Consider the following 24291-nt stretch of genomic DNA (forward strand, 5'->3'; position numbering starts at 1 on the left):
ACTTACAACTATGATCCCGAGGGTGTCTGATCATTCGTGGACTAAGAAGATTGAACCCATTTAATAGTATTTTAATGAATTTTATGTAATTTTAAATCATTTTGTATAGTTCATGTCATGAACATGAACTATACAAAGCCTTAGCTGCATCTGAACAGTGCAGATAACATGCATTACACAATGATAAAGCAGTTAAATGAAAAGTCTTAACATGTATTACTCTGCTATAAAGTAAGATCTATAAAGAAAAATGCATTTCCAGACCAATGACCCCATACAGTAGTACTTGCTTTCCCTAAAACCTGACAACTGCAGTAACCCAAACCATTATGTACTGCACTAACTAGCTAGCTGCCTTTGTAAAATTCTGGAAGAACAGTTAACAATAAACTCTTGTTGTGGTACTTAGAAGATAAAAATATTTTTCCATGCAGCTCAATATAGAATAGGGAAGAACAGATCATCAATAGACGTACTGGTAAAAATGGAAAATAATGTAAGAAATGCCTTTCTAAAATTGAAACACCAAGTTACTCTCTGTTTTGACATTGAAAAGGCATACGGCACCACCTGGCACTATGGAATTCTCATACAATTATGTTTTGCTTGGGAACTTTGAGAACTTTTTAAGACCTCATACTTTCCTATTTTCCAAGTACTTGTCAAAAGCTTGCAAAGAAGGAGCTCAGGGATCTGTACTTGTTACCACTCTGTTCACAATCAAAATAAATACAATAGCAAATAAACTCCCTGTCACCATAGATTCATATTTATATGTAGTTGACTTCAGCATTTCCTGTTACTTTTCGAATTTGTGTTATGTTGAAAGACAGTTACAAGGAGCCATCAACAAAGTAAATACTTTGGAAGGCACTGACAAATTTCAACTTTCCACAGAAAACTAATGGTATTACTCTTTGTAAAAAATGTAATCTACACTCTGAGCCTGAATTGAAACTAAATGGAGTAAAACCTGTACAGTCCACATACATTTCCTTGGTATTATACTTAACAAAAAATAAGCATTATTAGAACCTACCAAACTTGAGTTGATTGCGTGACAAAATTGAACATCCTGTATGTTCTGAAATGTCCATAACCACAATATGTGTAAAAAAATGTTGGTTAAGACTTAAATTTGCCTTACTGCCTTGTTTTGCATAATTACATATCTGTATTCGTTATACCTGAAACATAGTAATAAAACTTACACAGTAGATCGCATATATATAATAAGGAAATGACGGATTGTATAAAATTATAGTTACTGATTTGCTTGAGGTACTGTTTAGTAATACAGTCGACTCTGGTTATTGAGACACATCGGGACTAGTGCATTTTGGCCCAATTAAGCGGCTGCCCCAATTATCTGAAGTTTCACGTAAATAGTTAAAAATACAATGTATCCCCCCCCCTACAATTAGTTCGCTGTACAATCAAATCACGTTTCGACAAACTCACCATAATAAAGTACCATCCACTATACGATGTGTAGTAAGCGCCGGTCATTGTGTCACATTTGTCAATTGAATTTTAATTCTATTAAACAGCGATTCTAATTAGCGAAAATAGGAGGAACATTATCCACAGGCTATAAAAGTAAAGATATGTTAAGCACAAATTTACCTTTTATTACCTTACTAATTAAAAAATTAAATGATACGTGAAATTCGGAAGAATATACGTGATAATCGGAATAATTAATACATACTGTAATATGTACATACTAAGAGGCTGCCGTAGCCTAGTGGTCAGGCGTGCGGGTGCACAAGTACACGTACCTTGAGTGACCGGAGTTCAAACCCGTGACTGCTGAATACGGTGCTGTTTCTTGTATTCTGTGTATCTTGTAAACTCCTCTGACCGTTTGGTCGTCCCGGAGTATAAACAGAAAATTTATTTATTATTTATTAACTAAACTAGTTGACATATCTGTTCACTGACATTTGTGGGTGGGGGTTAAAATTTAAAACAGTAAAAAGATAAGCAATCAATAACAAAGAAGATGGCACACACAAATTGCAAGTAACACGATACACACAAGTGAGAACGGAGTAACAAATTACAAAGCTTTAAAAATAGGAATGAAGAGAAGATTCTGAAAATTTAATTTTTTTATATGATTGAAAATTCCATAAAAGTTTAAACACATTTTACCATAATAACCCACAGAATTCCAGCTGTCGGTATTATCGCAAATTCAGTAAGATCGAGTTTACTGTCCATTTATGATAGATTTCACTAACAAAAAAGCCCAATAAACAGGTGACTGCTAATTGTTTTTATTGTTTTATGGTTGTGACCTCCAGAAATCCGACCGAACTACGTGGTACGGTCGGAGACAATTGTAGGGTAATCTCCAGTGCTGCGGTCTCTTGCCCCAATTAAACGGCATTTTGTCCCAATTAAGTGAAGTAAACCCTAGCTATTTTCTCGATTGGGTTCTGTTTTTTAAGATTTGTCCCAAATAAATGGCTGCGCCGATTAACCTGTGGTCCAAATAACCAGAATCCACTGTATTTGTTATTAGCATAGTAGAACGTCGGTTATCTGGAACATCAGTTATGCAGAATAATTTGAAAGGCCAATCTTTCTTTTTTTTTTTTTTTTTTATTAACGGTAGTACAGTAAGCTCCGGTTATAGTGTGTAGTATGTTATGGTCTAACGGCACCAGGGGTTTCCCCCATCTCCACGTAGTTTACATTGTCGTGCGATACGGTACACTGTACAGGCCAAAGATTTAAAAGTGTATGGATATTGTGGTGCATAGTGTCGTATAGCGTTGTTCTTCTGGCCATTTAACCGCTGGGACCCTGGCAGGTCCCAATGTTGCCCACACTAAGCCCCGTGGAGGCAGACCAGGTACACCAGTAATTTGTTTTACTCTGGCAGGCCCTGCCACCTAATTTTCTGAGATTTCAGTGGCTAGGGCCTAAAAAAAAAAAAAAAATTGCGGAGATAATGCTAGAATTAGAAAAGCCTTGTGAATGCGGTTTAATTTTGTAAATTTTAAATTTGGGCATGTGGGATGTGCACTAGTGTACAAACCGAGTAGGGGAGAGAGACCGAAGGCTGGGGAGAAAAGTCAGAAATATGGAGATGAAAGAGAAGACGACTTCAATGATTTCCAGTGGGGCATGCCCATGCCCCACCAGGAGAAAGTGGGGGGAAGGAAGGAAGGAGACAACAGATCGTCCCCTCCCCCCACAAGGGTAGGGAAAGAAAGTGGGTGAGGCTAGGTGCCCTACCCAGATCGCCAACTGGCGAGGTGGCAGCTTAGCTTCATTCAAAGTCTTGGTTTTCACAATGTGTCCAGCCAGGGCTGCTCAGGCTGAGGTTCAAATACATGCACATAGGGAGTTGTTTTCGATGCCTAGCATGGTGTTTGCTACGGATGGCGCCATGTCCAGTTAGAAAATAGGTAGTTTGTAGTGCAGGGTTCGTAGTGATGAGGTTGTTCTGGTCGTGCTAAGTGGTTGCCAAGCTTCTTGGTTGCGGTAGGGTTCTGCGCCTTGTGCACAAGTCTTGGGAAAACTTTGTGAGTGGTTTGTAGTTCCGTTCTTCCTCAAGTAGGCAGTGTTCCTGGGATTGTACTGGAGCTGAGTGATGAGAAGGGCTCGGAGATCTTCGTACAGATGGCAGTCGAACATCGAGTGGTCCCAATTTTCTTGGTAGCTACATGCACATAGGGAGTTGTTTTCGATGCCTAGCATGGTGAGTTTTCTACGGATGACGCCATGTCCAGTTAGAAGATAGGTAGTTTGTAGTCCTGGTGAAAACCAGGTCGGGGACTGGGGAAATACTCTTTCGATGCCCAGTATAAATTTTCAAGTTATTTCTCCTTTGGTGGAGGTTGTCCACCTTTCCTGCAAAATTTGTTTTAGGTAGGTCAGAAGTCTTCTTTTCTTGCTGAGTCTGTTGCTTAGTGGATCTGTTGTATGGTCGATATAGGTAAGCAGGTGTGTCCCTACTGAGTTGGTAGAGCATTCCAACACGTGTGACCTCCAGGTCAAGGGGTAGCACCCCCTGCCAGTACCTGCAGTGTGTGCATGCATGCTAACTGTGTTACATGCCCTGCTCACATTAAGAAGAATTGGCCTGTGAATGGATTCCAATTTTCTCTTATTGGCTACGGTGGAGGACTTGTGAAACCACGCCCCAGAGGCATAAGTGATTGCGGGAATGAATACAGCTTTATAAAAGAGAGCCAGCGTGCGTTTTTTCAACCCCTCAGTCTCAGCGGATCACCCTGGCCATCATTGCCGTGTAAGTCCTGATCTTTGTATATAGTTCAGGTGTGGGAGGAACGATAGGTTCTTATCTATTATTATTCCTAGGTGCTTTAGTTCAGTGACAAGTTTGACTGTAATGCCATGGATCTTGATCTGTGGTGGTCTTTTGAGATTTTGTGGGTGATATTGTGAGGTGGTGGAGTCGTACCCAGTCCATAAGGGTGACGAGGGCGCAATTTGCATAGGTTTCGAGTTGAGCCCTTGAGTTAGCGGCCAATATTAGTGACAGATCATCTGCATAGGCCTGAGTGTGGACCTCCCCAAGGTCCATACAGGAACTCATCCAGGACATAGGTCCAGGGCAGCGGGCCAAGAACCGAGCTCTGGGGACAACCTCGGTAGACTTTCTTCTTCACTTTGCAATAAGGTGCCTGGACTACTACACTTCTGTTTGTTAGGGAGTTGCACTTGTCGCAGTTGGCCGAGGACACTTGGCCACCAAAGAGTGTCGAATGCCCCAGCAAAGTCGACTGAGATAACTAGGAGGTATTTCTTGTCACAGTTGTTGGCTGCATTGATGAGATTTTCCAATGCATCGACAGTTGTTCTTCCTGGCTTGAAGCCATATTGATTTGGGGCAGGCATCTGTATTGGTTGTCTATTTTTTGATGGAGTAAATGTTCAAACACCTTACTCAGCACCGAGAGTAGGGCGATGGGCCTATACGAGTCAGGAAGTTCTTGAGGTTTAGAAGATAAACCTTCTTCTTCCGAATTAGGCGAATACCTGCCGTCCGCCAGTCTGATGGAAACCATCCCCGTTGTAGGCAGTGGTTATAGAGGTTTAGAAGGAGGTGTGGGGTATATTCTGCTACATTTTTCACTATTTCCGGTTCTATCAGGTCAAGTCCGGGGTTTTTCTGTTTCTTATCTTGTTGACTGCGAGATGGAGGTCAGTTATGGTGAGAGAGTCCTCTGTCTGGGTAGAGTGGCAGTTTTCATTGTGTAGGCAAATCTGCTGTTGGTCAGGAGAATTTTGTTCATCTAGTTGTTTGAATAAGGTGTTGAGCATGTTACTGAGTCACTCCAGGTGGTGGTCATTAGCCCTTGTGGGGTTCTCGTTGACTATTACCTCACCTCTGGGGGAGCTTGTTTGTTGTCACTTTATAAACAACTCCCCAGGGGTCAGTGTTTCCTATTGAACTCTGGTTATAGTGATCACTTTTGCAAATCAAATTTATTATAATAAGCAAAAGATCAAGTTTACTACCTATTTATAACAGGTTGTATAAACAAAAAGCCCAATAAACTGAAAACTGCAAATTGTTTTTATTGTTTTATGGTTGTGACTTCTAGAATTCTATGTGACCTTCAGAAATGTGCTTTAGAAAAATATCACAGACTACTGGGTTTTCTCGAAAACCATGAGGGAATTTTAGATTAGTTTAGCTACAGATTCAGCAAGAATAAGATCGGTCTGAAACTTTGCAATTTATTATTTTTCTCAATTTTTTACTATAAAATGTGAATGAAAAGAAAATGTGTAGTTTTAACATTGCAACAAAAAATGGAAATTATTAATAGAATTAGAAAAGGGGAAAATTTAGGAAATCTCTCCAAAGAGTTTTTGATGTTTGGATTTCAACAATTTATGACATAAAGAAAAATTCCAATGCTATAATGGAATTTATGTCGATTATGGATAGTGAAAGAGGATCTAGCAGGAAAAAGACTGTCAAAACCTGAAAATGCCGCTTTAGAGAGTACACTCACTTAATTTTTTTTTTTTTTTTTTTTTTTCACAGCGAAGTTTAGGTGAACCAGTGTCTGGCCAAATGTTGTGTGAAAAAGCATCGGATTTTAATCGAAAATTAATAGATAATAAAGATTTTAAGGCAAGCACAGGTGGGCAGGAGCAACAGTGCGTAGCACACGCTTCTTGATTAGACCGGGGTTCGAGCCCGTGACCACCAAATACAGAGGATGCGGAAAGGTCAAGGAATGACCACCGCATATCCCGGAGCAATATGGCCTTAGTTGCTAATGCTCCTAAAAACCAAATAACAAACAAACAAGCACAAGTGGCGCCTCTGTAGCCAGGTGGGAAGGAGCAGCAGTAGCAGTGCATAACACACGCTTCTTGATTAGACCGTGGTTCGATCCCGTCACCACCAAATATGGAGGATGTGGAAAGGTCAGGGAATGACCACCGTATATTCCCGGAGCAATATGGCCTTGGTTGCTAATGCTCCTAAAAACCAAATAACAAACAAACAAGCAAGCAAGCACAGGTTAGCTGAAAAACTTTAAATTGAGACACGGTATACGCAGTACTATAGTCGTAAAAGCAGAAGGTATACTCTGTGAAAGTTGTGAAAAACAGAGCGTATACTGTGCATATTAATTGAATTCCAGAGGATATATAGCGGATACCCGATATATTTGCAGTATACGTCTTCACGTAAAAAAATCCAGAGGGTATACGTGAACTAGATAAACTTTCTGCAGACGAATTGGCAGTGGCGCCCTTTTAAAAATAGGTTTGCTTCAGTTATAGCAAATTATGAGAAAGAAAACATAATGTTGATCAGATGAGATTATGGAAAACATTACCGAGAAAAACCCTAGCTACTAAAAGAGAAATGCCTGCACCAAGTTTTAAGATGAGAAAAGAGCGAGTTACAATTGCAAATGCCACTGGGATGCACAGATTGTCAGTACTCGTTATCGGTAAGTCAAAAAAACCGAGAGCATTTAAAAATCTAATTTTCCTGTTTTGTATAAAAATCATAAAAAATGCCTGGATTTATTTTTTGTTTTCCAAGATTGGTTTATAATTTTTTTTTATTTAATTAATCTTATTTAATTTAATCATAAGGTAAGATTAAATTTATTTATTTAATCTTACCAGATTTAAGTAAGATTGAATTTATTTAATCTTACCGGAAAATTTTCTGGTTCAATTATCCGGAAAATTTGGCCATCCTGAAAAGGTCTGACATCAATTATTCTGGATAACTGATGCTCTACTATATATATGGGAAATATAATCCTATTCCCATTGTAAATTAATATCTGGAGAAAGAGTGGATGTGTTAATTCAAGATTTGGAAATTAAAACATATAAATGTAATTTTATAAATGCCATTTTACTTGCAAAAAATAGCCAGTTATTAATAGAATTTTATTTTATTTTTCTGGTAATGAGCAGAAAACTTAGAAAAGCCATTGGAAACCACTTGCATTGAAATAAAAGGCCTTAATTAAGTATGCTGTATAAGATCGATCTTATCAACATGGAAAATAGGCTAGTGCATTTAGCATATAATAGCAAACTTATCCCATGGTTGACTAGAATAGTTCATTTTGTTTATGTAGCAGTGATAAGGTAAGACTGAGTGACGTTTGACTATTTGGGTTACTAGAAAGGAGATGAATTTACTATAACAGTGGTAAGTAGGTCTGGCTTTTAAAAAACATCTCAAGATTATCCAAATTACAATTTACCATCTTTAAAATTTTCTTTTTAGAATAAATTCTTTTATTTTAATTTATCATTATTTTGTAATGATAATAAATATGAGTTGGTTTAGGGGGTGTATACTTGTCATAATTATCCTAGTTAAACACATTTAACTGCAGTTTTACTCTTTACTTTTATTTCATATAGCGCTTGTTACCTTTGGAAAGTGTTAGTGATCTTTTCCTATACAAACCTCCAGACTCTCCCAGTAGTCGGATTTATACTATCCGTCCATATCTAGCTAATGATGAGGTATGTACTCGTTTATTCAATGGAAAAAATATATATATATGTATATTATTTTTTTTAATTGGCAGTTTTTAAATAATTAAACCAATATTTTCCTTATCAGTAGTGCATTACAGTAATCCCTCACCAGTCATGAGGGGTGAGGATAATGTCCTGACAAGCATTGCATTTTATTTAAAAACTTGGCTGGCAAGACTACGATTCCACAAAAAATAGGGAGGTCAGAGGGAAAATGATAATTATGCCAATCAAATATACAAAAAAAATGCAGTAAACTTCATTTTATATTTATACCCACATAAAAAGAATGATAATATTGAACAGCAGTACAATAAGAAAAAAAGATCAAACAATGTGCTGGAACAAAATATACAAACTAAACGTCAACTAAACTCCTGGGTCATACCTTCATTTGCTACAATGAAATATGATAATCTTTAAAGCATTACAAAAACAAGTCAATAATAAGTCCTTGAAAAATCTAAATGTTAGTTAAAAACAAAAATCTGCAGAGAAAACATTGACCCATCCATGTGTAACACAGTGACAGATGTATAGAACAACACATTTGTCACTAAGACGGTCGACTGCTTCCAAAGTTGTCAATGAACTCAACACCATTGAGTTCATTAACAACCACGCTATAGGTGTTCTGCAAATATAATATCTTTTAACTCCAGGTAAAACTCAGATGACAATATTTGTTAACCACTGGTGAAAAAGTGTAAAGAAATCCCATCCCTCTGCACTACCCATTGGATCTGCCCCATGAGACCCAGCACTGCACTGTTCGGAGAGTTATATTGTCATGCTCGTTTGTTAGACTGTGTCATGTGCATGTGTTAAAAAAAATTCAGAGTATAAAATCATAGTATACCATAAAAAAACAAGCTATCTCAAATGTATGGTTGGAGAGGGATTACTGCACTGTTTTTAAGGCAGCTTTTTAGAGTTCAGCATGTAAATTAAGTCTGGATTCAAACAGAAAGGTAGAATTAATTCTAGTATTAAATGTTAAACCAATATCAATCTTGTGTTAATTTGATGATATTTTGTAGCTTGCACTAAATGTTTCTGAATTTCTCAAGACAATTGAGAAAGTGTCTGTCTGGATTAAAAAAAATAGTTTATATACAGTTTTAATAACAATTTAATTTAACCTGATGTAGTGGAAAATATTTGTTCTCTCTTTAATGTAGCATCTGATATTACAGTTTTTATGACATTTTTTTTTTCTGCAACCTGATTACTCATACATTTTAAGGAATATTAAAAACCAAATATTTACCCTTACCATATTCATATATATTTGCATGGTGCCTCCGTAGCCAGGTGGGCAGGAGCAGCAGTGCGTAGCACACTCTTCTTGATTAGATCGGGGTTCGAGCCCTTGACCACCAGCATATCCCCAGAGCAATATGGCCTTAGTTGCTAATGCTCCTAAAAACCAAAAAGCAAACAAACATATATTTGCATGAAATATCAAAACTGCATTGCAGTTTTTAAATATTGTTGAGAACAGTAAATTAGGAAGCAGCACAGTTTGTAGATTTGTGAAAATCCACATCATTTGGCAGAACAGCTTACATGAAGCAGTAGATTAAAATGCCATCCAGCAATTTCAACATGATACCCTAAGAAAAGAAAAATTCACACCCATCGTAAAAATAGGAAAACAAAAATTATGAATGAAATCAGACTTTCATCCTTTGTGGTACATAGGGTAAAAATTAATTTAAGAGTGATAAATTTGTTTGTTTGTTTGTTATTTGGTTTTTAGGAGCATTAGCAACTAAGGCCATATTGCTCCGGGATATGCGGTGGTCATTCCTTGACCCTTCCGCATCCTCCGTATTTGGTGGTGACGGGCTTGAACCGATAAATTTGTAATCTGTTCACAACCTTGATGGTATTTGGAGGGAAGACATTAGTCTTTTTGTGTTTTGTTAAACATTAGTATTAGTTATATAAAATAATGTGAAAAACAAACTACTATCGCATTAGCCTTAAAAAATAAATTAATTAAAAAAAGACTTAAATTTAATCAGATTTCCTAAATCCACGATACTACTTGGTAATTTATTCCAACGATAAATTACCAGCTCGCTGAAGGAGACTTCTGCACATGTATTCGCTAACCATCCTTTTCAGTTTTAATTTATTCTCCCTTGTGTGTGTTGCTTGGGAAAAAGTATTAGTCATCATCAGAATTTACTGTCCTTTTGCAACCTGTCCAGTGGATCTGTGTCCTTCCTAAAATGAGAGTTTCCTAACTTGTTTACAGTATTCAGGATGTGGATTCAGCATTTCTTTATGCAGCAGTATAATTTTATAAAGAAATAGTTAATCACCTCTCTGTTCTTGCTAGCAAAATTTCTGTATATAACTGTCAGAACTCCATGAGCCTATCTGCCATGTTCACAGAACTTCTTGTCAATCTCATTATCATTGCATCTTATTTCAATTATCAACCCTTCAGTTTAGCTCCATCCAAATGAAAAATGCAGTACCAAATGAAAAATACAGTATTTATCAATATGTTATACCTCCATTTTTAAGCGTAATCACTTATTTAGATCTTGTAGAAGTAGAATACCATTATTATGTCTTTAACTACTCTTTCAGTTTTTTATATCATCAGAAAACCTAGACATGAAACTAGAAACACATAAATATCAATGTCACTAATAAATCAGGAATAGTAGACTCTCGATTTTCCGGGATAGATGGTAAAAAACAAATCCCAGATAATCGATTTCCCGGTTAATCCAAAAATACAAAAGTCCCCAACATACGTAAGAGATACGTTCCAGGACTTCTTACTTTGTTGAGTTTTACTTAACTCAGGAATGACTAATAACATATTACTACTATATTGTTATTGACAAATCTGCATTCTGCACGATAATTGTTAATGTTTGGCCATTTTCATACATCCTTATTAGTTTAATTTTCTGATCCAAATCAATGGCTTTCCTTTTGTTGGTAGATTTACCAATAGTGCTGTCATGTATTCTCTTAGTCGGCACCATGATAACAGTCAAAATGAAATTTTCTGAAAAGAACTTCACAGGGTTAAGAGGAAAAACACGATTATCACCTCACACGAACTCACATTTTACTAAAGCACATTTCTGGAGGTTACCGCCATTAAACAATTAGCACCTTCCGGGTTACTGGACTTTTCTGTTTGTGAATCTAATTATAAACGGGTAGTAAACTCGATCTTATTGCATTTGTGATAATACCGATAGCTGGAATTGTGTGGGTTTTTACGTTATTATGGTGAAATGTGTTCCCCTTCACTGAAATCTTCAATCATATATTAAAAAAAAAAAAAAAAAAAAAAAAAAACCATAAATAAATTTTAAGAATCTTCTCTTTTATATTTTTTTTCTTGTTCTCCGTATCTCACTTGTGCAATTTGTGCATGCTGTGATCGTCATTATTGATTGCTTATCTTATTTATTTATTATTTTTGTTTATTTTAAATTTTACAATCCTAAAAAAAAAAAAAAATTGAGTGAAAAAAAAATTATGTAAATCCATAGTCGCGTAAGTCGGGGACTTACTGTATCAAAAAATGTTCAGCAACCTATGTAAAAAATATGGCGATAGATAAAAAACTTGCATGCACTACTTGCGTGTCCAATACGATGCTTCCCTTTATTTTTTGCGATGTTGATTTTAAATCTAATAGCTTCCCTTTATTTTTTACGATGCTGCATGTGGTTTGATCATCAACATTATAATAGCTACTTAGAGATTTAACAGATGCACCATTTTCAAACTTTTGAATAATTTCAAGTTTTTGTTTAACTGAAAGCGTTTACCCATTATTTTTGTGATTTCTAAACCAAAAATAAAAACATTTTCTATAAAAAAAATTCTGACATCCCTGACATAAATAACAAAGCAAAATTTGTCTTTTGTGCTGCAACAGAACACAACAATTGATGCAACGCACTAAAACAAACTAAACATTTGGTCTCTTTTTTTTTTTTTTTTTTTGAGCGGTGGATGTGAAGACAGTGGGGATTGCAAGATAATAGGTACACTGATCTCCCAATGATGACTTATAAAGTCACTTGTCACTTATTTACGACTTGCAAAATATCTGTTTATACATATTCTAGTTATTACTTGAATTTTTTTGATTTCTAGTTGATTTTTTTTTTTTTTTTAATTTGGAGTCTTGAAGTGTCCCGATTAATTGAGAGTCTTCTGTACAAACAAGGTTCGATACCGAACCTTGTGGAATCCTGCTAGATATTAGTCCATGGAGAGAAACAGTAATTTATAGCTACACTCAATTACCTGTCCTTTCATCCATTGTAGTAGCTTATCACTAATGCCATATTATCATGGCAGTGAAATAGAATATGTGATGTGTAAAGGATAGGTGGAATAAGATCAGGGTATGTCTGCCAAGGGCAAAAGTAGATGACATTGTAGAACTGACATCTTAAGGGTGCAAAAGGTGATATTGTTGTACACGTTGGCACTAATGATATTAAGAGTAAAAGATCTAAGGACTTACTAAACAATTACAAGGCAATTTTGGGGAAAAGTTGCAAGTTAGGATTGAATTTGAAAGGTCTGTAACAATGCCCAGATACGATAGGAGTACATGTTGAGACCCTTGTCAATCACTTTGCCCCTGGAGAGAATGTGCAAGCTTGTAGGGTAGAATTTTTCTCAGCATGGTCTATGCTTGTTAATTGAAGAGACTGTTTTTAAATGAATGGAACACACTTAGTAAGAGTGTGTACATAGAGTAAGGGTGCAAGAATATTTTCTGATGCTATTGAGGCAATGATGAGTGTGTTGGAAAACTGTTAGCTTGGGAGAACGGATACACACACTGATAGATTAACTAGAGCTGCAGGCTACAAGTGATTCCTGCACTGCTTCTGTTGAAACATGGAGCAGTCTGGAAAGCAAAGTGTTCAAGATTTCAAGCCCTGCTTTTGGTCACCATACAAATAAATACATGGGTTGTGTTAAGGTAAATACGAGAAAGAATATGTGCATGTATACTTGCATTTACATTAATGCTGGGCGCATTGTAAATAAATTCAATGAATTTGAAGTACTGATTAAGTCATCAAAGGCAGACATTGTAGGGATAGTGGAGACATAGTGTCGCTTAGACATACTGAATTTGAGGAGTACAATGGATACAAGGAGGACAGGAGGTGTGAGAGAGTTATGTTCTTATGTAAGAAGCTAAGGCAGTGCATCCAGCCAACATGGTTCACCAGTGCAGTGTTGAGTCAGTTTGGTAAGATATAAGAAATGGGAAAACAAATTGAGAGTAGCAGTGTGTTATAGGCCTAATGATTGTGATAAGTATACCAAACAGCTATACTGAGAAATAGAGTGGTCTACCAGATATTGACTGGAGTTGATGGGTTGATCACTCATTCACTAGCAAGAGATTTGTAGATTTATTAGATTACTATTTTCTACAGCAGCAGCATGTTAGAGAGGCAACAAGATTAAGCAATACTTTATCTGGTCTTCAGCAGTGATTCTTCATGCATTAAGAATCAGCAGGAAAAGGAACAACTGGATCACATTGTACTAATTTATTAAAGTGGAATTTAATGAAAGACATAACTGCTGTGAAGGGTAAGGAAAAGGCTTTTGCTTTCATGAGGGCAGCTACAGTGGTCTCAGACAGATTTTAAATTTTATGCAGTGGAACCAACCAATGATGTGCTTTATGCAGTGGGACCAACCAACAGCAAATTCTAAATGGGAAGCATTCAGAGAAGTAATCACAGAAACTATTAGGCTTTTCATACCAACAAAGAAATACTGTTCAAGGCTTAGACCTAAATGGATGTCAGATGAACTATTGAGACAAGTGACAGAAAAGAAACATGTGTGGAATGAATATAAATTATCCTGTCAAAGAAAGCAAAGAACAGCAGCAAAGACTTGTATACTTGCATTGACAGTAGAACAAAGGTTTTGAATGACATCGGGCCTCTTGATATTAATGGGTTAACTGTTGATGACCCGGCACAGGTTGCTGACAAATTTAATAAGTATTTTGCATCTATATTCAGTTATGAGGAATGCTTTATGGGAGGGGATACCAGTAGTTTATTAAACTCTAACAAGGAGCTAAATGACTGTGATAACTGAAAGGGAAGTGGAGGAGAAATTGAGGGTGGACATAAAAACGACACCTGAGGTAATTGGAATCTATGCAGTCATGTTAAGGGAATGCAGCAAAGGAAGTAAGCAGACCCATAGCCTTAATTATGAGAGCATCCTTGGACCAAGGGGAGGTTCTTATGGACTGGAGATGTGCAAATGTATCCCAAATTCATAAAGGGGGATTAAAAGGTGACATGAGTAATGTCTGTTCCAGGGAATATAATGGAATCACTGGTTAAAGATGTAATGCAGGACCATCTAGACAAGACTGCAGTTATACTTAAAAAAACAGCATAGATTTATTAAGAGATGGTCTTTTCTAACCAATCTGATTGGATACTATGATGCAGTGACCAAGGAACTGGATGCAAACAATAATTTTGAATTCATATACTTGAATTTCAGGAAGGCTTTTAATACTGTTGCACATAAAAGAGTGCAATGTAAATTGGCATTAAGGTCAAATTACAGCTGAGTTATGGATAAAGGGATGCTTGAGTGAAAGAAGAGCAAGAGTGGTTATCAATGGGCACTGCACGCCTCCGTAGCCAGGTGGGCAGGAGCAGCAGTGCGTAGCACACGCTTCTTGATTAGACCGGGGTTCGAGCCAGTGACCACCAAATATGGAGGTTGCGAAAAGGTCAGGGAATGACCACCGCATATCCCCAGAGCAATATGGCCTTAGTTGCTAATTCTCCTAAAACCAAATAACAAACAAACAAACAATGGGCACTGCTCTTTGTGGACTAATGTTATTAGAGGAGTCCCCCAGAGTTCAATGCTGTGCCCAGTGTTGTTTTAAATATATATTAATGATATTTATGAAGGTATATCAGACATAGTGTCTAAGTTTGCAGATGATACAAAAGTTGGCAGGGTGGGTAATGATAGTGATCAGGATGATATATTGCAAATTTTCCTAGATGAGATCTTGGAAAATTAGGTCGATAGGCTTAGAGATGGCAGTTAGCATTAGCATTAGTAGAGGCATTTGATGCAAGAAAGCAAGCTTATGCAGCATCAGCCAAAAAAAAAAAAAAAAAAAAACCCACTTCCACTTCACCCCTCTGTTCGTTCAAAATACCTGTCCAGCTGAGCCTTAAACTTATTTAGGCTATCAACCTCCACCACAAGGGATGGAAGTCTGTTCCACCAACCAACCACCCGCTGGCTAAAGGCAAATTTCCGCACGTCTATCCTACATCTGTCTTTCCTCAATTTGAATTTATGCCCTCTCAGGTGATTTTTCTGAGCTAGAGGAAGAATCCCATCAGCATTGAGCATGCTTAAACCATTCAAGGCTTTATACACCTCTATCAGATCACCTCGTTGGTGCCTAGTCTCCAGAAACTGTTAAAGTTTAACTTTCACAAATGGAAGAGGCGCCTCCATAGCCAGGTGGGCAAGAGCAGCAGTGCGTAGCACACGCTTCTTGATTAGACCGGGGTTCGAGCCTGTGACCACCAAATGCAGAGGATGCGGAATGACCACCTCATATCCCCGGAGCAATATAGCCTTAGTTGCTAATGCTCCTGAAAACCAAATAACAAACAAATGGAAGTAATGCATATGGGTAGCAGTAAAATGAAAAATGCCTCAGGTGGTATGTAGTCAGATATACAATTCTCTGAGCAGTGCAGATATGCTGCAGGAGATCTCATGAGATTTGGCAATGATATACAGAAACTTTGCTAGTAAGGAAAAGGAGGGGATTATCCCTTTGTACAAGACCATGGTTAAGCTGCATCTAGAGTACTGTATACAGGTCTACAGGCTCACTTTAAGGATGTAAATCTGCTTGAACTGGTGCAGAGAAGGGAAACCAGATTGGTTTCCCTTCTCTAATGATGAGGTGTGGTGAAAGGAACAAAAGAGTGCTCTTCCCAGAAAAGCTTCAGCTTTGCAAATTGCAGTGTGTCGAGACTAGGCACCTGCAAGATGATCTGATCAAGGTTTTTAAGGCTTTGAATGGATTGAGTAAGCAAAATGTTGGTGGCATCCTTCTTGCTGTGACTACACATAAGATGGAGCACAAATTGATATTGAGGAAGTATGTTGCAGTATAGATATGCAAAAGTTTGCCTTCAGCCAGTGGTAGTTGATTGTTGGAACAGGCTCCATCTGTTGTTGTGGAAGTGGGTGGTTTGAATAAACTCAAGGAAGAGCTAGACAAATTCTTGGAGAGTATGAATGGGTTGTCTTTCTTTTTTTGCTCTATGATATTGCTTTCTTGCATCATTTGCTCCTACTGCTACCACAGAATTCAATATAATTAAAAGCTTTTGAATTGTTACTGGAGTGTATTGATTTTTTTGATTCTTTGTTTATTGGTTTTGCTTAAAGTTATAACTGCTGCTATCAAAGGTATAGGGAGATATTTTACTTTTGTAAAGGTGACTACAGGTAACCCTCGTATAACACGGTAGTGTGTTCCTACAAAATCTCGTGTAATGCTAAACTGTGTTATACGCGACTAAGAACCAGTACAGGGCGGGGGTGCATTCCAAAAGCTAACAAAAATACACCATTTTTTTAATATAATTATCGGAAACTGTGTTTACAGTATTTTTATTTTTATAGTAGTAATAACTTAATATTTTAACTTTGTTTTTATATAATAGTAGTAACTTAAATAGTAATAACTGAACAAATGTCTTAACTTACAAACTGTGCTTATATGTCAGATAATGTACATTTGTTTTTTAATTTTCTTCCTCTTCATCACTGCTAAGCACAATCACTTCTGACACATCTAGATTTCGTGTACCTTCTTCTGCTCTCTTTAAAAGTCACGAACATAAGTCACAATTTTTTATGGTCTCAAACAAGCACAAGTTCAATAGCACAGAACTTAATCCAGGAATCTCCCAACAAATTACAGTGGACCCCCGATTTAAATATATAAAGCCCAAATTTAACTTTATTACCTTACCAATTAACAAAGTTAAATGATATGTGAAAATCGGAAGAATATTTTCCAGTTAGCAAAATAAAAATAAATTCACGCTTACGTACATAGCTTAATTAATATGTACTGTAATATGGTACATACTAACTAATTTATATTTCTGTTCACTGACTTTTTTTGGTTGTAAAATTTAAAACAGTAAAAATGATAAGCAAATAGTAAGAAAGAACACAGCATGCACAAGTTGCAACTAACACGATATGTGCAAGTGAGTGAGATACGGTATAACGAGTTTCTGAAAATTTTTGTTTTTTATATGATTGAATATTTCATGGAAGAGGAAACACATTTCACCATAATAAAGTGAAAACCCACAGAATTCCAGCTATTGGTATTATTGCAAATGCAAGAAGATTGAGTTTACTACCCATTTATAATTGACACTAACGGAAAAGACCAATTAACCGGAAACTGCAAATTGTTTTGATTGTTTTATGGTAATGACCTCCAGAAATGTGATTTAGAAAAATATCACTGAGGTGATAACGATTAGCGAGTCAACACCAGGGATTCACAAAAAGGAATGGAAATGTTGATAATTACGTCTAACATAATAGCAGGGTTTTCCTAGCACAAAAGCTCAAAAATACCATGTTATGCAAAATTTCCTGCAAATTTCAAACAGTGTTGTGCAAGGATTTCCACAATTTATCAATCGTGTTAGAGCGAAACCATGTTGTAGAAGTACCATGTTATACGGGGATTGCCTGTATATTGGTCTCAGAGAGCTAAAAAATATTTTAAGGTTTAAAACTAAGTAGACTGATGAGACAAGTGGAATAGGGAAAAAAATCCATGGGAGGATTATAAATTAGCAAGGGATGCAGAAATCTGCATGCTTATAGTTAAGAAACAAAATTTAAGGCAGTGCATCCAGTTGATATGGGGGTCTCGTGCAAAGTTGAATCACTTTGGTGTAACATAAGCACAAGGAAAGCTAAAATGATTAGGAGTGTCTTATAGGCCTAATGACTCTGATGAGTACAACAAACAGCTGTATAGAGAATTAGAGTGGGCCATTAAATCAGAATGCCTGATAATGGGGAATTTTAAGAATTAAGAATTTGCAGATAAAGGAACCACTAGGTTGACAGTGATTACAGTGTACTAAATTGGGATTTACTTAAAGATGTAACTACCATCAAGGGTAAAGGGTAGGGTTTTTGTTTTCGTAAAACTGACTACAGTGGTCTCAGACAGTTTTTAAATTCCACACAGCGGGATCAACTGATGATGTTACCAACGGTGAATTCTAAATGGGAAGCCTTCAGGGACTTAATCTTGGAGGCTACTAGGCTTTTCATACCAACTAAGAAATACTGTGCAGGGTTCAGGCCTAAATGGATGTTGGATGAATTAATGAGGCTCGAGGCAGAAAAGAAAAATGCATGGGATGCTTATAAATTATCAGGCGACATAGAAGCCTACCAGATATAAGCTAGTCTGTAATCAAGTTACAAAGGAGGTTAGGCAGGCAAAGGCAGATTACTAGAAATCTTTGGCAAAGGATGCAGAGAAAAACAGCGAAGAGTTCTTTACTTATGTAAACTCTAGAAATTCAAGAACCCCCCCAACCTCGTGGAACCCATGTACAGACTGCAACTCATTGTACGTGGGTTCCATGAGAGGGGGGGGTCCTTGAATTTCGTGTTAAACAACATGAAGCTTCAGTTCAAGAGCTGGTGCTTCTGAATTAGCATTTCGTGCTGTGAATAAGGTTCATTCATTCCTTTATAATGAGGCAAAAATCTTTAATATTCAACACAGTTACAGCAAATTACTCATCGCGGAAACGCTCGAAATTAAATTATGTAAAAATTCCATTAACATTCGCAGACCGTTCTTAATATCTGATGATTGGTCCTGTGAACGCACGCGCGATAACTTAAAATTTTCTTTTAAATAAGATGCACCGGTGTGCTATTAGTTTCATTCCATCCTGTGAACATGTACTAGCAAAAAGTTTTCATCCAACTTTTATCCATTTTAATCATTTTATGTGTTGGACCTGGAGAGTAGGATAGAAGAAATCGAGGTAATCCCTGTTTAATTATGTACTAACTTAAGAAGAAAAAATAATCAAGCTTTCAGATTATTCCGGATAACCGACTTTCTATTGTATATGATATTGAAATAATTTTTTGCCTCCAGTTCCTTTGTTACTGCATCATAATATTCAATCAGATTGGTCAGACAAGATTGTCCCTTAACAAATCGTACTGTGACTGCAGTATAAGTACATTCCCTTCTAGCTGGTCCTACAATACTTCTTTAACCAGAGAATCAATTATGTTATTACAGGTCTGTAATTTCTCACATCACCTGTTGATCTCCTTTTGTGATTTGGGGATACATTTGCTCATCTCCAGCCCATAAGGACCTCTCCTGAATCCAAAGATATTCTCATAATTAAGGCGAAGTGTTTGCTTACCTCCTCTGCTGCCTTCCTTATCATAATTGCATAGATCCTATCCACCCAAGGACCCCTTTTTCTATGTTAAGCTTCAACAATTTATCTTCTATTTTCCCCTCAGTTATTACAAAATTATGAACTCCCCCTGTTGGATTTTGATGAACTTCTGGAATTCTCCTCATTCATGAATGTAGATGCAGAATATCTATTCAGTTTGTCAGTAACCTGAGCAGGATCATCAATTAAATGGTCGACATCAAGTGTACTAATGTGTTTAAATCGCTTCCTTCTACTCCTAATATAAAGAAGTAATGTAAAGAATTATTTGCTGCTTTTCTTGGCATTCTTTGTCAGACTTCTTGTAATCTGCCTTAGCTTGCCTAACTTCCTTTGTGACTTGATTACAGACCAGTTTATAACTACTATAGGCTTCTGTTGTCACCTGATAATTTATATGCATCCCATGTATATTTCTTCTCCGCCACAAGTCTCATTAGTTCATCTGACATACTGTGCAACAACATCACATCACAGTGTCTTTCAGTGATATGTCAAAGAAATATGATAAAATTTCAGAAGACATATACCCAAGATTTTCCATGCATTGTAAAATCTGAAGATGGCAACATTTACCTTTTTGTACAGTACATAGATATGATTTTTTGATTTCAAGTAGCTGAAAACACAGTTTAATCAGACATTTGCAAAGACAAGTATTAAGGACAATGTGCAGTGCATAGAAAGAAATGCAAAAATAGTTACAGTATTCAAAATGTTTGGTGATGTCATATGCTGAATGTTTATTTGCTTCTTTTGGCATCATTCATGACAGTATAGTATATTAGTACTTGTCACTCTTTTGGAGAGATCTGCATTGAGATTCATCATAGACGGGACAAATTTCTAAAGGCTTCTTCAATTGGGACTGTAGTTAGTTGTTCTCAAGCAGAAGGAGTAGGGTCCCCATTAGTTATTACAGGATTTTCAGCCTGTAAAAGGCCCATAAATACACTTTTGTGCAGACAAATATATAAGGTGCAATATGGCGAAGTCACTGATGCACCTAAAACTGTAAATCGGTTATAGCATCTTTTGACATAGAACATAATCTTCCTCTGAGTTGTCCTGATTGTGCAGGTGTTGTTCAGAAGTGTTTCCCAATAGTGAAAATAGCAAAAAAAACATATGGTTTTGGAAGAACAAAAATAACAGACTTATTTTTAGTGACATTGCACGAATAGGAAAAGAAGAGGTCGAGATGACTGAAAAATGAGCCATTTTTGATTTCTAGAAATTTTGATTTAAAAACAACACTTGCACTTAGTGTTGCAAATGACTCGGTTATGATAGTGCTAAAAAAAACTTGTGTGATGTAATGCTTCGCAGAATAAGGCCGTCATTGTCAAGCTATTAATTTATGTGCTAAGAAGAGCTAAAAGGAAAAATAAATTTAAACAGTTTCACTTAATGAATACCACCTTTTATTCTTATTTTACTTTACATTTCTGCAAGTTTTATTTTAAGTAGATCTTTGTCACTCTTAATCTGGTTCCTTTTAAGTCATCAGTGAGCTATGTACTTGTAATAATGTTAAACTTCTTCAGCATCCATTTAGCCTAAACCTATATCAAATTCAAAATCTTTGTTTTAATTATTTATTTATTATTATTACCTGAATATAGTTCAATACAGAAACAGAAGGCTCGTATATTGTTGTCATTCCTGTCAATTTTTGTGATTGATCCTTAAAAAAGTCACTAAAGTTAAGTGATAAGCAATATATATGTACTATAAGTATAAATGTATATAAGTGGGGCAGGTTTTTTTTTTTTTTGTGCTTGTACTCTGTAAATTCACACACAGCAGTATACTTACCCCAATATATATTAGTTATAGTTGTGAGGTTTAATTGCTTTAACAATGAACTTGTCCATAAATTATTTGCAATAAGGTTTAGATACTTGCCATTCATAGCAAAACATAATACTCAAATATATTATATATATATACAGAACAGAACACGAAACATTTTTATTTTAAATTATCATGTCTGATTAACTGGCATCTCAACCCAGTGTTTTTTACTTACTGTTTAGTGCTGGCCATTTCATTGCCTTTATTTTACGTGTTCTTGTGTTCTTACATCTACCCTCAGTCTTACTTTCTAAAATCAGCATTTCTGATATTAGTATATTTTTTTAATATTCTATTTTACTTTTAAATCTTTCTAATATATAATGGATAAATTAACCGAAATGTGTATATGCTATAAGCTGTTCCTTTATTATCTTATTTCAAAGGCTGCAGTTTACGAAGTTTGCCGCAAAACTTGTGATGATGGTGTTGATGGTAGCGAAGTATTTCCAGAGTATCTAGATCTCATTGGAGACAAGTGAGTTCATATTAGTGATTTTCCTCTAGAATTCATTTCTTTGTGTTATAACAAGTTAGACGAGTGAACCATATCATTTATATTTATATTTCACCTTGTGGAACAGTGCTTTCAAAGTGATCTTATTTCGTGTAATACTAACGGTCAACATACCTAATGTAAGTGCTATTTCAGTTACTGCAGTATATTGCTCAGGATCATTATAGACTAATATTTGATATATAGTGGTACCTCATCATGCTTTTAACTGGTTCCTTAGGACAGAGCATTATGCAGTAATATTGGTAGCTGCACTGTATATGAGTGTTAAAATAATAATAATAATAAAAAATCCCTCCCCAACTGCGAGTTTACCAACTGAGCATTTAATATGATGCAGCTTTCATATTTATACTGCAAAATTTTATAATCTGCACCCCTTCCTCTTTTTTTTTTTTTTTTTTTTTTTTTTTTAACACTATTGCTCCCACCTCTCTTAGATCACATGGGCAGATCCGGTGGGTATTAAAGTGTATCTTTAGCCAGTTTGCTGTTTTGCTGAATGAAATGATTAAGTTTCTGGGACAAAAACCACAGAACCCTTACCTGAGACCAAAATAACTCAGCCACTTGGGAAAGAAACCCATTAAAATTCCTTGTGTTATTGATGGGATTTTGAACTTTCCCGCACATTGTAGGAGGACAGTGTTTATAAGCACTTTGCTACCCATGAAGGACTAGTACACATGCCAAATTTAGGTTTTCTTATTTGCCTGGTACACACATTTTTAGAGCCCCTAAAATTGGGGCTGTGGGAGCCCTGAATTACCAGTAATTGCATTATTTCCATGGCCTCGGGTATTCTGTTCCTACTGTGCTGCTACTACACTCAGAGGATTGTGTTACATTTTATCCTCTCAGTGATGCACTCATTAGTTTTGCTTCACAGTCTTAATTCTATTTTGGCATAAAATTAATAAAACATCAAGTAATTATGAAAACATACATTTATTTTCTTTTATTACAGAACACAAAGAAAATTACATTCAATACAATGTATGATTGATTTTTAAATGTCATGTCAGACTATGTATAAATATAGTGCAAATGCATCAGGAATACATAGCTATATCTGAATAAATCAGAATATTAGTAAAACGGCATTGTTTTAAGTTATCTCATATTGTGAATACCTTCACAACGAGTTGCCATGATATTGCACTACTTCGAATAAGTAACGCTTCACCTAAGGAGAATACTAATGTTACTTATTCTCAGATGGATGCCACCACCCAGATGGCACCGTTTCAGGGCTATTTGGCCCCTCTTCAGAATTAGCATCATCATCAGAATTAGCACCCCTCTTCAGAATCGCAAAAAAGGATTAGTAGGTACCCAAGCAATGCAATGATGGCAAAACAGTTATGAAGTATAACTCCACAATATGAGAGATGCCTGATTACGGAAACTTTTAAAAATGCAAAAGTAAAATAATTTACTCTACATAGAAAAAAATATTAGGTCATCACTCAAGGTCTAAGAAAAATTGTTGGAAATCCACCAATTGTTCCCTTTATCCCTGATGGTAGTTATCTCTTTGAGTAAATCCCACTTCAGCGCACTGTGATCACTGCCACCTAGTGGTTCCTTTATCTGGATTCTTAATGCATGAAGAATCACTACTGATAATCAAATCAAGAGTATTGCTCCCTCTAGTTGCCTCCCGAACATGCTGATGTAGGAAACAATCATCCAATAAATCCACAAAAGCCTTGCTAGTGTGTGAGTGACCAACCCACAAATTCCAGTCAATATCTAGGAAATTAAAATCCCCAATTATAAGACTCTGATTTACTGGCCCACTCTATTTCTCTGTACAGTTTCTTATTATACTCATCAGAGTCATTAGGCCTATAGCACACTCCTACTCTCAATTTTGATCTCCCAATGCTTATGTCCCACCAAACTGACTCGACACTGCACGGTCCAGCGATGTCGACTGGCTTCACTTCCTTGGATTTTATGTGTTTCTTAACTAATAACATAACCCCTCCTCCCTTCCTATCCTGTCTATCTTTTCTGTACACATTGTACTCGCCAAATTCCAGTCCTGCATTCATTACATCTGTGTGGCACCACGTCTCTGATATCCCAACAATATCTGCCTTTGATGTTTTGAGCAATACCTCAAATTCATCAAATTTATTTACCAAACTCCTAGCATTGGTGTACACGCAAGTATACATTCACCTGTTCCTATTCTTAGGAACAGGTGCAGGTTCCTATTCTTAGCTTATATTTTGAGCACCTGTCAAATATTACTTAGCTTTGCCTTAACTATTAATAAATATCTTTTATTTATAT

At 36.3% G+C, this 24291-nt stretch overlaps 1 protein-coding gene across 1 annotated transcript in view; it reads left to right on the top strand.

Annotated features, from left to right (window-relative positions):
* Positions 1 to 24291, top strand: part of Oga (O-GlcNAcase) — a 402181-nt gene that overhangs the window by 342321 nt on the left and 35569 nt on the right. Inside the window, exons 11-12 of the mRNA XM_090385453.1 lie at positions 7903 to 8007; positions 21857 to 21948. Of these exons, the coding sequence (XP_090241579.1) occupies positions 7903 to 8007; positions 21857 to 21948 (197 nt within the window). The remainder of the gene's footprint in view (positions 1 to 7902; positions 8008 to 21856; positions 21949 to 24291) is intronic.

This window comes from Mastigoproctus giganteus, chromosome 11 (genome assembly GCF_048544385.1).
Source record: "Mastigoproctus giganteus isolate SK-2022 chromosome 11, ASM4854438v1, whole genome shotgun sequence".
NCBI lineage: Eukaryota > Metazoa > Arthropoda > Arachnida > Uropygi > Thelyphonidae > Mastigoproctus > Mastigoproctus giganteus.